The sequence below is a fragment of the Dryas octopetala genome, chromosome 6 (assembly GCF_963921425.1).
Source record: "Dryas octopetala chromosome 6, drDryOcto1.1, whole genome shotgun sequence".
In the NCBI taxonomy this organism is placed as follows: Eukaryota; Viridiplantae; Streptophyta; class Magnoliopsida; order Rosales; family Rosaceae; genus Dryas; species Dryas octopetala.
The window spans coordinates 8,914,177-8,925,844 of record NC_141371.1 but is presented as its reverse complement, the minus strand read 5'-3'; the positions used below and the strand labels follow the sequence as shown (position 1 = coordinate 8,925,844).

At 35.0% G+C, this 11,668-nt stretch overlaps 2 protein-coding genes and 1 pseudogene across 3 annotated transcripts; all 3 read right to left on the bottom strand.

Moving 5' to 3' along the window:
* Window positions 1-302: 302 nt before the first annotated feature.
* On the bottom strand, window positions 303-4,230 carry LOC147282071 (F-box/LRR-repeat protein At3g58900-like). 2 transcript variants are annotated; one of them, XM_086248874.1, is made up of 4 exons: window positions 3,990-4,230; window positions 1,488-2,525; window positions 1,023-1,214; window positions 303-706 (listed from the first exon to the last, which is right to left on the bottom strand). In XM_086248874.1, the coding sequence occupies exons 2-4, from the start codon at window positions 2,439-2,441 to the stop codon at window positions 422-424; spliced, it is 1,431 nt and encodes a 476-aa protein (XP_086105000.1). In that variant the 5' UTR covers window positions 2,442-2,525; window positions 3,990-4,230; the 3' UTR covers window positions 303-421. The 2 variants fall into 2 exon arrangements, with proteins under 2 accessions (XP_086105000.1, XP_086105001.1); XM_086248875.1 differs by having other exon boundaries at window positions 1,023-1,202.
* A 1,631-nt stretch (window positions 4,231-5,861) lies between these two features.
* Window positions 5,862-8,807, bottom strand: LOC147282070 (putative F-box/FBD/LRR-repeat protein At5g22610). Its single transcript, XM_086247759.1, has 4 exons — window positions 8,644-8,807; window positions 7,280-8,393; window positions 6,568-6,747; window positions 5,862-6,328 (listed from the first exon to the last, which is right to left on the bottom strand). The coding sequence occupies exons 2-4, from the start codon at window positions 8,321-8,323 to the stop codon at window positions 6,017-6,019; spliced, it is 1,536 nt and encodes a 511-aa protein (XP_086103885.1). The 5' UTR covers window positions 8,324-8,393; window positions 8,644-8,807; the 3' UTR covers window positions 5,862-6,016.
* Window positions 8,808-9,455: 648 nt separating this feature from the next.
* Window positions 9,456-11,350, bottom strand: LOC147282069 (F-box/LRR-repeat protein At4g14103-like; annotated as a pseudogene).
* Between the last annotated feature and the right edge of the window lie 318 nt (window positions 11,351-11,668).

The following is an 11,668-nucleotide window of genomic DNA, read 5'->3' as shown; positions in this document are numbered from 1 at the left end:
TTTCATCTTTAGGTTGAGCTTTGGCTGTGTTTCTCGATTTGAATTTGGGGTTGGCCAAGGGAAAAGAGTCCAACATATTTCTAGGAAAGCAATTTTGTGGTTGATTGCAGTGCATGGGCTATATTTGAAAATGGCACATGTTTAACCCATAGTTGGAAGGTGCTGAGGCTAAATCTGAGTTAAAGGTGGTGAGCAAACAAAATGAACACTTTTTCAAAACTTTAGATTGACAAATTCATTTTTCATATTAGGAAGCTAATGTGAATGCATCTTGAAAGGGTATACCAACACCATAAAATAGCAGTACGCAAAAGACAAATATACTCTACATATAAGAGTTTACTCTAATGACTAATCTAAAAGAAAGGCCACCATGTATCCATCAAAATCCAAGACAACAATATATCATAAATAAACTATTCTATATATAACCAAACCAGCTGCTTCGTCTTTCGCTTTCATGCTTTCTTAATTTAAAGGTAACTGTGGCATTGGAAATCATCTTGCTTTTTAACTCCCTTACAACATCAGATTGCTTCAGTAAATGACATATGACCATTTTCTTCAAATTCTCAGCATGCTCGAGGATATACCTTGCAAATTCGATTCCATTAGACCCGTTGGAAACCTCTATAGTTGCCTTCTTAAGCTGATAAATGAAAGCAAGGTCTTGCAATTTCCAATACTCCACATCAATCCCAGAACACTGCAAAGGCAACAAGGCAACAAGAAATCAATTGAAAACTTTCCAAAAAATAATGAGAAATTCGTGAGAGGGGCTATTTCCAAAGCCGACTATGCTCAATCCACAACCTTGTAAGATAATGATTTTTTTAATGCCTTTTTCTGCTCATTTCTATTAAATAAGTCATAGAAAACTTTTCTATTACAATTAAACTTCAGAGTATAAAAGATGACAGATTATTTTGTGACCACAAAATCAATATGCACCTGATTGTAGAAATCAGGTCAGGAAAAATGTGTAAAAGAGGGAGATCAAAAGACAGCACACTTTCACTTACAACAGAATTGGCGCACCCTGTGTTTGCCTTACACTTTACATGTAAAGTATTCAAATTAGGCATTCCTCTAAGAAGAGAGACCACTGCTGGAACTAGGTCATCATTCAAATTCCCAAGATGAATACCCAAGTTACAGATATAGTGTAATGGTGCTGGAATGGAACCTTCCCTCAACAGAGCCTGCATGCAATTCTTTTAAGGAAAAATATTAAAAGAAAAAAGGCAAACTGTAATAAAATGTTCACAATCTAGATGAATAATCATGAATTGGTCAAAAAGTTAAACTCTCATGTTGCTCAATTCACTTTATGTGTCAAATCTATCACTATATATTTATAATTAAAGTATATAACTTTCAACTAAGTACTCTTTCAGACTGATGATAGATTAGAAACATAACATTCAAAATTGCAATATACTTTGTTTAACTAAAAGGAATTCGTTTAAAGGATAGTGTATCTTTACCTTAGTTGTCTGTTGGTTTAGACGAAAAACTTTAGCCCTGCATATGCTGGAAAGAACCTTCAATACATTGTCAAAGTCATTTACCTCAGACTCCAGAAAAATCTCAGCTTTTTCCAAATTCATTAATCTCCCCAGATTTTGGATATTCATCAAGTTGCCTTCCCATTTCAAATGTTTAAGATTTGGAGCAAAAATATTTAACGATTTCTTGCTTGGTGATGAAGAAACAGTTCTCCAAGCTATCTGTATATCTTCAAGTTTCTCACCGGATATGTTGAGATGGAAGAGATCATTACTCAAAACCTTAAATGATTCCAGAGACGAACTTTCAATGGTGATATTTGGAATCCCTCTAATCCTAATAAGCTGTAATTCCTTAATGCATTTGCAGGCACATGAGATCCATTTGAAAAACCTCTCATCTACTATTTTAAGTTCACTCAACTTCAAGAAATGGAGATTACAGGAAAAAGATAAGGAGGGTGCTTCAAGATTCATCTTAAAGCGCACTGATAGAGACCTCAAAGATTGAGAAAGAAAGACGCAAGATGGCAACGCAAACATGGTGGCATCACGTACTGAGAAATAGAGGTCAAGCACCTCAACATTACACCTTACTGCTTTACAAATCCATGTAATTATTACAGTTTCGTTTTCCAAGGAACACCAATCAACGTGAAAGCGCTGGATCCTATTATCCCCACGATGAAATAAATACCTATCCAAAATATTCAACAACTCTACTTTGTTCTTCATGAAGGGTAATGGAAAGCGACCCCAAACAAAATCCAATGACGGAATTGATAGATAAAATCGTCTGCATGTTTTGGACAGAGTGCCCACTCGAGTAAGGTCTGTGAAATGGAGGAAGGAAAGAATATGATGAGCTACTTCATCTGGGAGAATACTAAATCGGTCTATTTCTTTTTCCCGAAACCAATACTTGTGCCCCATGAGACTCTGTTTCTATTTTGTTATAAAAATAGAATCTATTGGATTGTTGCAAGCACTGATGGAGCTACAGCCAATATCGTTTTCCTGCAACATTAAAAAGACTAATAGATTTCACCATATTTATAATACATTGCCGAAATTAAATAGTAATATCTGAATTTTACTAATTAACATAAAGAAAGGGAACGGGTTCTGCATCTGACCACGACTAAAAGGTCCACTGAAAAAATTTACCGGACGTTGGCAAAGGTTTATGTTACTGTATCATGAAAAGGAAATTGTTCAATTAGCCATAGCCAACTAAAATTCACCAGCAGAACTAAAAGGGAGCTCCTAAAGAGAGAAAAAAGAAAACCAGTTATCAACTTATAACCTAATAAAACTAAAAGGAGGACTAATAAACATATTTTCGTCTCAAATATCTATGCAATTTCATCGTTCCATAAGCATGATCATTAGACAGACTGATAGAGATGAGTTGTATAAATGTTTATCATTATCTTCAAGTATGTTTACCAAAATTTAGATGTAATTTATATTGCTTTTGTTTTATATTTGATATTCGTACCAGAAAATTTGGACCTTAATATGAGATGTGGATGAAACATAAGAAAAAATTATTGTTTTTGCCACTTGAATAGAAATTACATTAAGGGAAAGTGTTCTAGGTGTTCAATTGCCAAAAAATCTAAATTAAAAAAAAAAAAAATTCTCTAAAGATCACTCAACCTAAAGGTGTCAACAAAGCAACAGTACATCCCTGATGGTTCTAGATCACTCAAAACAATTCCATTCAGTCAGAACACAATACATATAAGCGAATAAATAAGGTAACTACACAAAATAATACCTATGCTGGCACATGACATGGATGCAAACATATAAAACAGAAGGTAGCTGCCTCGTGAATAGCATTATACCAATTTATTCGAATATGAGTAGCTCTAGATATTCACATGCCAATGGTTAAGAAATAAAGCACTCTAAAGATCATTTGGGTAAAAGTTGCACCTGAAGAGTAAAGTAAATCCAATGAAAAAATCAAAATATTGTAAGAAAACCAAGAAAGTCTTCAAAAGAGAGAACCTCGGACCACCTGGCCAACCCCAAACATTAGATAAATCAAATCCAAAGGAATGGATATAAATAAACCAGAAGGTAAAATCATACAGCAATCCATTGGTTGTGATTCTCCAAAAACCAAGGTACATTGGTAGTTTAATTGAAGAAGCATAGGTACAAATTTGAATTAAACCTTTCAATTTCCAACCTTCAAACTTCAATTTCTTGGCTACCCAGAAAGCGAAATTCAGAGAAACTTCATCTATGGTCGCAGAAAAGACTATAAATGACTTAATATGATGTAAATGGCTAATATAAAAGAAGGGTGTTTTATTGTTTTCCTGAAATCCTAATTCAAAACAATTCTATTGTTTTATGTTCATGGATTTTTCCAAGCTTCCACTTTCCACCACAATGAAACAGAAAATAGGGGGACAAAATCAAACATCGCAAAAATAAAGTAAGCTAGAGCAAAAAAATCCCAACCTCGTGAGTATGCTTGTAACAGTGAGGCTTCCTACAGGCCTTAGAATCTGGCGGGAACTCTGAAATGGTGCTTTGATTTTCCCGCGTTTTCTGGGCAACTTATGAACAAGGAAAGATGAAATGAAGTGAGCTGGTTTGCAGAGCAAATAGAGAAGAGACGATGGCCTTGAAATGCATAGAGAGAGGAAGTGAGGAAATGATGAAACGCAGAGCATTCACGCTGGGCACGAACACCAAGTAGTGCACCACTTGGTTTAAGGTGCCACAGTTTCTAAATTACACCCAAAAACTTCATCAATACACTCTGTTCCTAAAATATATTCCGAAATTTCCGACTTTACCCTCTTGTTATTATTTTAAAATTTTTAAAATTTTTGTCTTTTAAAAGTGAAAATCGTCTGTATGGTAATTTTTGAGTAAATTAAGTACATATCAGTCGAAAATTCTTTTTTCTTTGGACTTGTTATGTAATACTTTATTATTGTGGTGTATTAGCATTTTAAACTAATATGTAAAAGAACCATGTAAATGGCTTTTTTATTTTTTAAATATAATTATGGGTTCTAAGAGGAAGCCCAATAGTGGTTGGCTGGTTGCGGTTCACCTAATTAGCTGCAAAAACACTTAGGTCCGTTTGGATGGAGGGATTTTAAGGAGAGATTTGTATTTGGAGTCGCTTGGGTTCAATTGAAGGAATGAATTTGGATTTGATTGCTAGGGTTTGAACCCCCAACCTTATACACATGAATAAAACCCTCAACCAATTAAGTTAAATCTATATTTAGGTTTAATTGTCTATTTTAAATATTTATCATATATTTTGCAATATATGAAAATCAAAATCATATTTCTTATTTTAACTTTTTAATCATATGTTTAAATTCTTACTCTGTCAAAAAAACCTCTTAAATTGAAATCCTCACCTTTAAATTTTGTACCCAAACAATAGAATTTCAAATACATGGATTTCCAATGCATAAATTTGAAATCTAAATCCAAATTTAAATTCAAGAATCCAAACGGGTTAAAAAGTAGAATGACTTTGATTTTGAGTGTGTAACATGTTTTGTCCCATGTTCTTTCATATATCCTTGTTAATTAATAAAACTTGTTTTTCTTTAAATCTCTCTAATTAAAAAATTAAATCCAAAATTTATAAAGATAAAATTAACAATAGCTGGTTCACACAGATGAGGGCCATGCCCCTATAGTGGGGTGGGGGTGGCACCTCCTCATACATTTTTATTTCTCTAAAGAGAGCTTCTATTGGTGCTCCTAATTCGCTCCAACCTTGTTGCAGTATTTTTGGGCCAAAGCACACTAATGAGTAAGGACGAGATTTTAGAACTTGGTACTCCGTAAAAAAAAAATTTGCTATCTACTAATGAGGATGCGTGTGAAATCAAGAACAGTGGTAAAGTGATGAAACAAAAAACATTGCAATTGTATGAGTTCATTAAATTTGAAAGTGAGGCATATAGGCTAGAGCAATTTGAACATCTCACAATGATATCCAAGATTCTTCCACTTTTTTTTCTAGTGGAAAAGCAAGTCGTTCCATGCATTGCTCCTGGTCAAGGCAATATGCTCTCGTTAAAACACTCAAATGCTCTTCAAATCTGTTCTTTAGTGAGTTGTTTTAAACTTGTCACAATAAGGAAGTCTGAGGTTGAATAGTGTGTAACATCATAAGAGAAGGAGAAAAAAGTTTCTTAAGGCATCTTAAGAACCATTTCAAAATGAGAAAAAATCTCAAATTACATTAAAATCAAATTAACAACAAAAATTTTAAGACTAATTTTGAGCTTTCACCTCCAATGATATCTCAAGAGTGGGAGCGCTTGAGTATTCAATCTTGCATATGGCCTCCAATAAGATGAAGAGTACTTCAACATCTACCATTTAACAAAAATAAGATAATTACACTATAAACAAAAACTACCAGATTAGGGTTCTTTTAATACAGTTTCCAGACTGCATTCAGGAACAAAAATTACAAGTTTACCATGGATTTCTTCTTTTTTTGGTTAGTACCATGGTCTACTTAACATATATAAATACCTACACATATCAAGCCTCACTTTTTCTTCATCTTGTTTTTCCTGAAAGACAATTGTGGCAGTGGGACTCTTCTTGCTTTTATTTACCTTCTTTACAACATATAACTGGTGGCGTAAATAAAATATGACCATTTTCTTCAAATTCTGCGCATGCTCGACAATGTACATTGCAAACTCCACCGCGTTATACCCATGGGAAAGCTCTATTGTTACCTCCTTAAGCTGATAGACAAAAGCCAGATTTTGGGATTTCCAATATTTTCTATTAAATCTGCTTGCCTGGCAAGGAAACAAGCAATTCATATACAAGATGCCAAAGAAAATACCAAGAGATAATTTTCCAAATAGAAAGAAAGGAAAAGCTACTCCCAGAATTGCACTTCTCACATAGATGATTATACCTTGTGCATATGAGGATTACACATGCTCTGGAAATAATAATTGGCAGGCTAACTACTATAATTTTTTGATCAAGATCAAGATCATGAGAGAGACAGAGACAAAAAACTTTAACTTACTTTCGGTTTATCAAAGAGCAAGTGAGGGTAAGTATTTATGCACAGAGTATTCAAATTAGGCATTCCTCTCAGAAGAGAGACCATTGCTGGGACCAGGTCATCATTCAAGCTCCCAATATGAATACTCAAGTGAGAAATATCATCGAATGGTACGGGCATTGAACCTTCCCTGAACAGTGCCTGCAAAATTATAAAGGTCAAGGCAAACTCTTAAATAAAAAAGTATGGGCACCCAAAACTCATATAAGAAAAAACGGTAATAAGTTGAGCTAAAATTTTCCAATATCAACATACATACTCATTAATTAGTTAAAAATTTAATGCATGTCATGTTTCTCAAATTACATAATTCAATTGTTCATAATGTTGCTATCAAAGGCCCCTATATAATTTTCACCTTCATTTGGACGAATAAATTAGGTACATTGCTTTCAAACAAAACACACTGCATCAATATGAACATTCCTTCCCTCTACTGTCATAATTATTGCAAAAGCAATGCCATCACTCAACTTTAAAACAATTTTGAAGTTTAAGAAACAAAAATGAGCTATTCCTATTATTGTCATGCCATAGCCTCATTGCCAAGATATGCTCCTTGTAATCTCCATTAAAAGGATTCCAGATAAGACAATCTACATAAGTTGATATTCCAAAAATAACATGTTTTTGTCACATGATAACTTGAGTACAAAGGGTAGTGTCTATTTACCTTAGTGGCGTCTTCAGTTAGAATAAGAACTTTAACCCTGCATATACTGCAAAGAACCTCAAATATGTCGTCAAAGTCACAGTCATCTACCTTTCTCTGCTTCAGCAAAATCTCAGCTTTTTCTAAACACATAAATTTTCCAAGATCATGGTGATCCAACAATTTCCCAATCCATTTAAAAAATTTGAGATTTGGAGCAAAGATATTTAACGATCTGCTGCTAGGTTCAGATACCCTAGGTTCATCATATACCCTAGGTTCATCATATCCCCACTCTATATGTATATCTACCAATTTCTCACCAGAGATGTTAATATGGTGGAGGTAACTACAGGAGTTATACACAAAACTAAATGATTCCAAAGAGGAGCTTTCAATGATGATATTTCCTATTTTGACACCATCAAGCTGCAATTCCTTAATGCATTTGCAGGAACTTGAGATCCATTTGCAAAACCCCTCATCTATTCCAACATCTTTCAACCTTAAGTGTTGGAGATTAGTGGAACAAGCAAAGGAGGGCACCTTAAGAAATGTTCGTGTTTCCAATCTCATCACTAGAGACCTCAAAGATGCACAACGAAAGAGGCAAGGCGGAAATTCTAACGTTTCAGGCATTTGCATACAACCAACGTCAAATTCAAGCACTTCAACATTACACCTTACTGCAATATGGATCCACGTGATCAGTCGAAAAATCTCATCAGAGAGGTCTGCATAGAAATGCCAATAAATATGAAAGCGTTGTATCTTATTATCCCCACGACGAATCAAGAACCTATCTATAGAATTCAACATGTTTACTTGGTGCTGCTTGTTTATTGCATCATGTGAACAGAACTCAAATGACGGGGCAGATAGATAAAACTCTCTGCATCTTTTGGAAACACTGCCCAACCGAGTGAGTTGTCTAAAAGTGACGGATGAAAGAATGCGATGAGCTACTTCGGTTGGAAGACTACTAAATCTGTCCATTATACTCTCAGGACAAACTCCTTGAGCTTGAGAAGTTGCAGTTGCCAATAACTTGTGCTTGTGTTCCATTATACTTGGTTTCTTTTTTTCTTTTTTCTTTTTTTTGGTTTGCTAAATATCTAACAACAGCACCTTTCACCTACAAGGATTAAGGGCATCAAAACAAAATGATGCAAATATATGACATCAACAGCACCAAGTATAAAAAAGAAAGAAAAGAAAAAAACATCTCTGTGAATGTTTGCAACTTTTCCCGTCAATGGAATCCCAAATTTTCCAATGCCAATTAATTACCAACAAAAAATTGTAAAACGAATTTTAAGAAAAACCAAATAAATGAAAAAAATAATAATAATAAAAGACCTGAAACTAGTAGTACTTGGACTTACCCATATTTCATTTTAGCAGATCGAAGTTGCAATCCATGCCCACATCTTATCTAGGGACAGCTTTCCATGTCTTCCGGTGGAGAAGCTCTCTCCGGATCCTCAGTCCTTTGGTTTGGGTCTGTCTCTGTTTAGGTCTAGTTCAGTAGTTCTATGGGAGCCGTGCGCGGTCCCCATGTTTTGTTGATCAGACACTGTGTCTCTGTCTTGGTTTTGGCGCCATCTCCGGGTCGGGTCTTCTCAGCCCATGTCTGTATGCTGGGCCCTTTCCTTATGTGGCCTGTTTTCGTTTTGAAAAGAACTTTCATTGAACTGTTCTATACTTCTATGTGACCAATGTGTCCATGTCTCTTCGTCACCTAATAAGAGATAGACATATAGAACCGTCCCATTAAAATTTTTCTCATATTTGTGAGCCTTGTTCTTCAATAAAGTAGAATTCCCATACTAAAAAATGATAATAATATATAGGAAAGTTTGTTGCTCCAAACTTGTAAAAATAGGAAACTTTGAGGTTGGTTAGTTTGATGACATTATTATAAAATAGGAGTTGACATGGAGGAAAATATTTCCAAGGAAACTATGAGAACCATTTTGGTGTGAGAAACTGGCAGTTCCAAACTTCCAATACACATTAAAATCAAATATTCACAAAATTTAAGCGCGCCTTAGATGCTTGAATTTTCAGTTGCTAGCATAGGACCTCCAGTTTTCTAGTTACAATGTAATTTATCCTAAAAAATACACAAAAACTAACACATAACACCCTTTCACTTCCACCTTCCAATATGTCTAATCCAAAATCATCTAAACGGCTAAACCCCATTACGCCTCTGTTCAAAATTGATAACAACACTAGAAACCAGAACTACAAGATGAGGGTTCTCTTAATACAACAATTTCCACACTGCATTCATCAACGACAGTTACAAGATTAGGGTTACAATAGTAGAAAATGCCATAACAACCTCCAAATATCAGACCTGATTTTTGCGAAAGACATTGTGCTAACTACTTTAATTCATTTAAAGATCATTGTGCTCCTCACTCTAGAAATGTTACATGGTCTAAGGTGTTGTGTGGGTGTGTAAAGAGAGAAAGGCGACGGACTTTAACTTACTTTCGGTTTATTTCTGATCCTGAGTAAGGATGGGTAAGTATTTATGAGCAAAGTGTTCAAATTAGGCATTCCTCTCAGAAGAGAGACCATTGCCGGGACTAGGTCATCACTCAAGCTCCCAATATGAATACTCAAGTAAGAAATATCATCAAATGGTGCAGACATGGAACCTTCCCTGAACAGTGCCTGCAATATTATAACAACCAAGGCAAACTCTTAAATGGAAGAAGTACGAGCACCCAAAACCCCCCTATAAGAATAAATGGTAATAAAGTTTAGCTAAATGCAATATTTTTCCAACATATACATAAATATTCATTAATTAGTCAAAACTCTACATAAACCTGTTTCTTAATTTACATTATTCATTTGCCAAATCAATTTTGAAACAATTTTGAAGTTTAAGAAGCATAAATTAGCTATCCGTATTATTGCCATGCCATAGCCTCATAGCCATGGCGTGTTCAATGTAATCTCCATAAAAAAGATTCCAGAACAGATACTCTACATAATTTCATATTGCAAAAAATCCTCTCTCTGCCAAAAGACAACTTCGGTTTGAGTAGTGGTGTACATTTACCTTAATGGCGTCTTCGCTTAGAATAAGAACTTTAACCCTGCACATACTGCAAAGAACCTCACATATATCAGCCAAGTCACAGTCATCGGCCTCATATGACCTTTTACCCTTCAGAAAAATCTCAGCTTTTTCTAAACACATTAATTTCCCCAGATCATGGTGATTCAACAATTTCCCAATCCATTTAAAATATTTGAGGTTTGGAGCAAAGATATTTAATGAGCTGCTGCTAGGTGTACAGTATTCCCACTCTATATGTATAGCTACAAGTTGCTCACCTTACACGCTAAGATGGCAGAGATCACTACAAGAGTGTTCAAAGCGAAATGATTCCAAAGAGGAGCTTTCAATGGTGATAGTTTCTGCTGTAACACCATCAAGCTGCAATTCCTTAATGCATTTGCAGGAACTTGAGATCCATTTGCAAAGCGCCTCATCCATTCTAACCTGCCTTAACACTAAGTATCGGAGATTATTGGAACTAGTAAAGAAGGGCGTCTTCACAAATGTGTTAAATTTCATCAATAGAGACCTCAATGATGCACAAAGAAAGACGCATGATGGCAATTCCAACATCTCAGGCATATGCTTACAATACAACTCAAGATCAAGCACTTCAACATTACACCTTACTGCATTACGGATCCACTTCATCAGCCGAGAACTCTCATCACAGGGGTATCTACGGAAATGGCAATAAATGCGAAAGCACTGTATCCTGTTATCCCCACGACGAATCAAGAACCTATCCAAAGAATCCAACATGGTTACTTTCTTCTGCCTGTTTGATACATTGCCTGGGCGAAAATCCAAAGATGGGGTTGAAAGATACAACTCTCTGCATCTTTGGAAACGCTGCCCACGAGAATGAGTTGTTCAAAATCAAGGAATGACAGAATGTGATGAGCCACTTCGTCCGGAAGATGAGTAAATCTGTCTATAATACTCTGAGGACAAGCTCCTTGAGCTTGAGAACTTGCAGTTGCTGCTAACTTATGGTTGTGTTCCATTATACTTGATTTCTATTGGTTTTTCTAAAAGGAGCTTTAAAGTTTCACCTACAAGGATTAAGGGCATGAAAACAAAGTTATGCAAACGTATGAAACAAATTAGGAGACGACCCCACATACCATTTGTGAAATTAAATTTAATATTAAAGAGTTAAATTTAAATTAAAGAATTAAATTTAATATTAAGAGTTTATTTCATATTTAGTACCTAAACTTTGACCATTGTCTTAATGTAGTACCTAAATTTTTATTTGTCCCAATTAAGTATCTAAACTTTTATTTTGTGTCTAATAAGTACCAAAATAAATTTCTGTTAAA

Excerpts from the sequence above, each read along its gene's own strand:
- LOC147282071 (XM_086248874.1), bottom strand. The coding sequence starts at position 2,441 with ATGGGGCACAAGTATTGGTTTCGGGAAAAAGAAATAGACCGATTTAGT. Across the intron at positions 1,215-1,487 it reads TAAACCAACAGACAACTAAG|AATTGCATGCAGGCTCTGTT; the intron begins GTAAAGATACAC and ends TTTCCTTAAAAG. Across the intron at positions 707-1,022 it reads CAGGGTGCGCCAATTCTGTT|TGTTCTGGGATTGATGTGGA; the intron begins GTAAGTGAAAGT and ends TTGCCTTTGCAG.
- LOC147282070 (XM_086247759.1), bottom strand. The coding sequence starts at position 8,323 with ATGGAACACAAGCACAAGTTATTGGCAACTGCAACTTCTCAAGCTCAA. Across the intron at positions 6,748-7,279 it reads TAACTGAAGACGCCACTAAG|GCACTGTTCAGGGAAGGTTC; the intron begins GTAAATAGACAC and ends ATAATTTTGCAG. Across the intron at positions 6,329-6,567 it reads TGCTCTTTGATAAACCGAAA|GCAAGCAGATTTAATAGAAA; the intron begins GTAAGTTAAAGT and ends TTTCCTTGCCAG.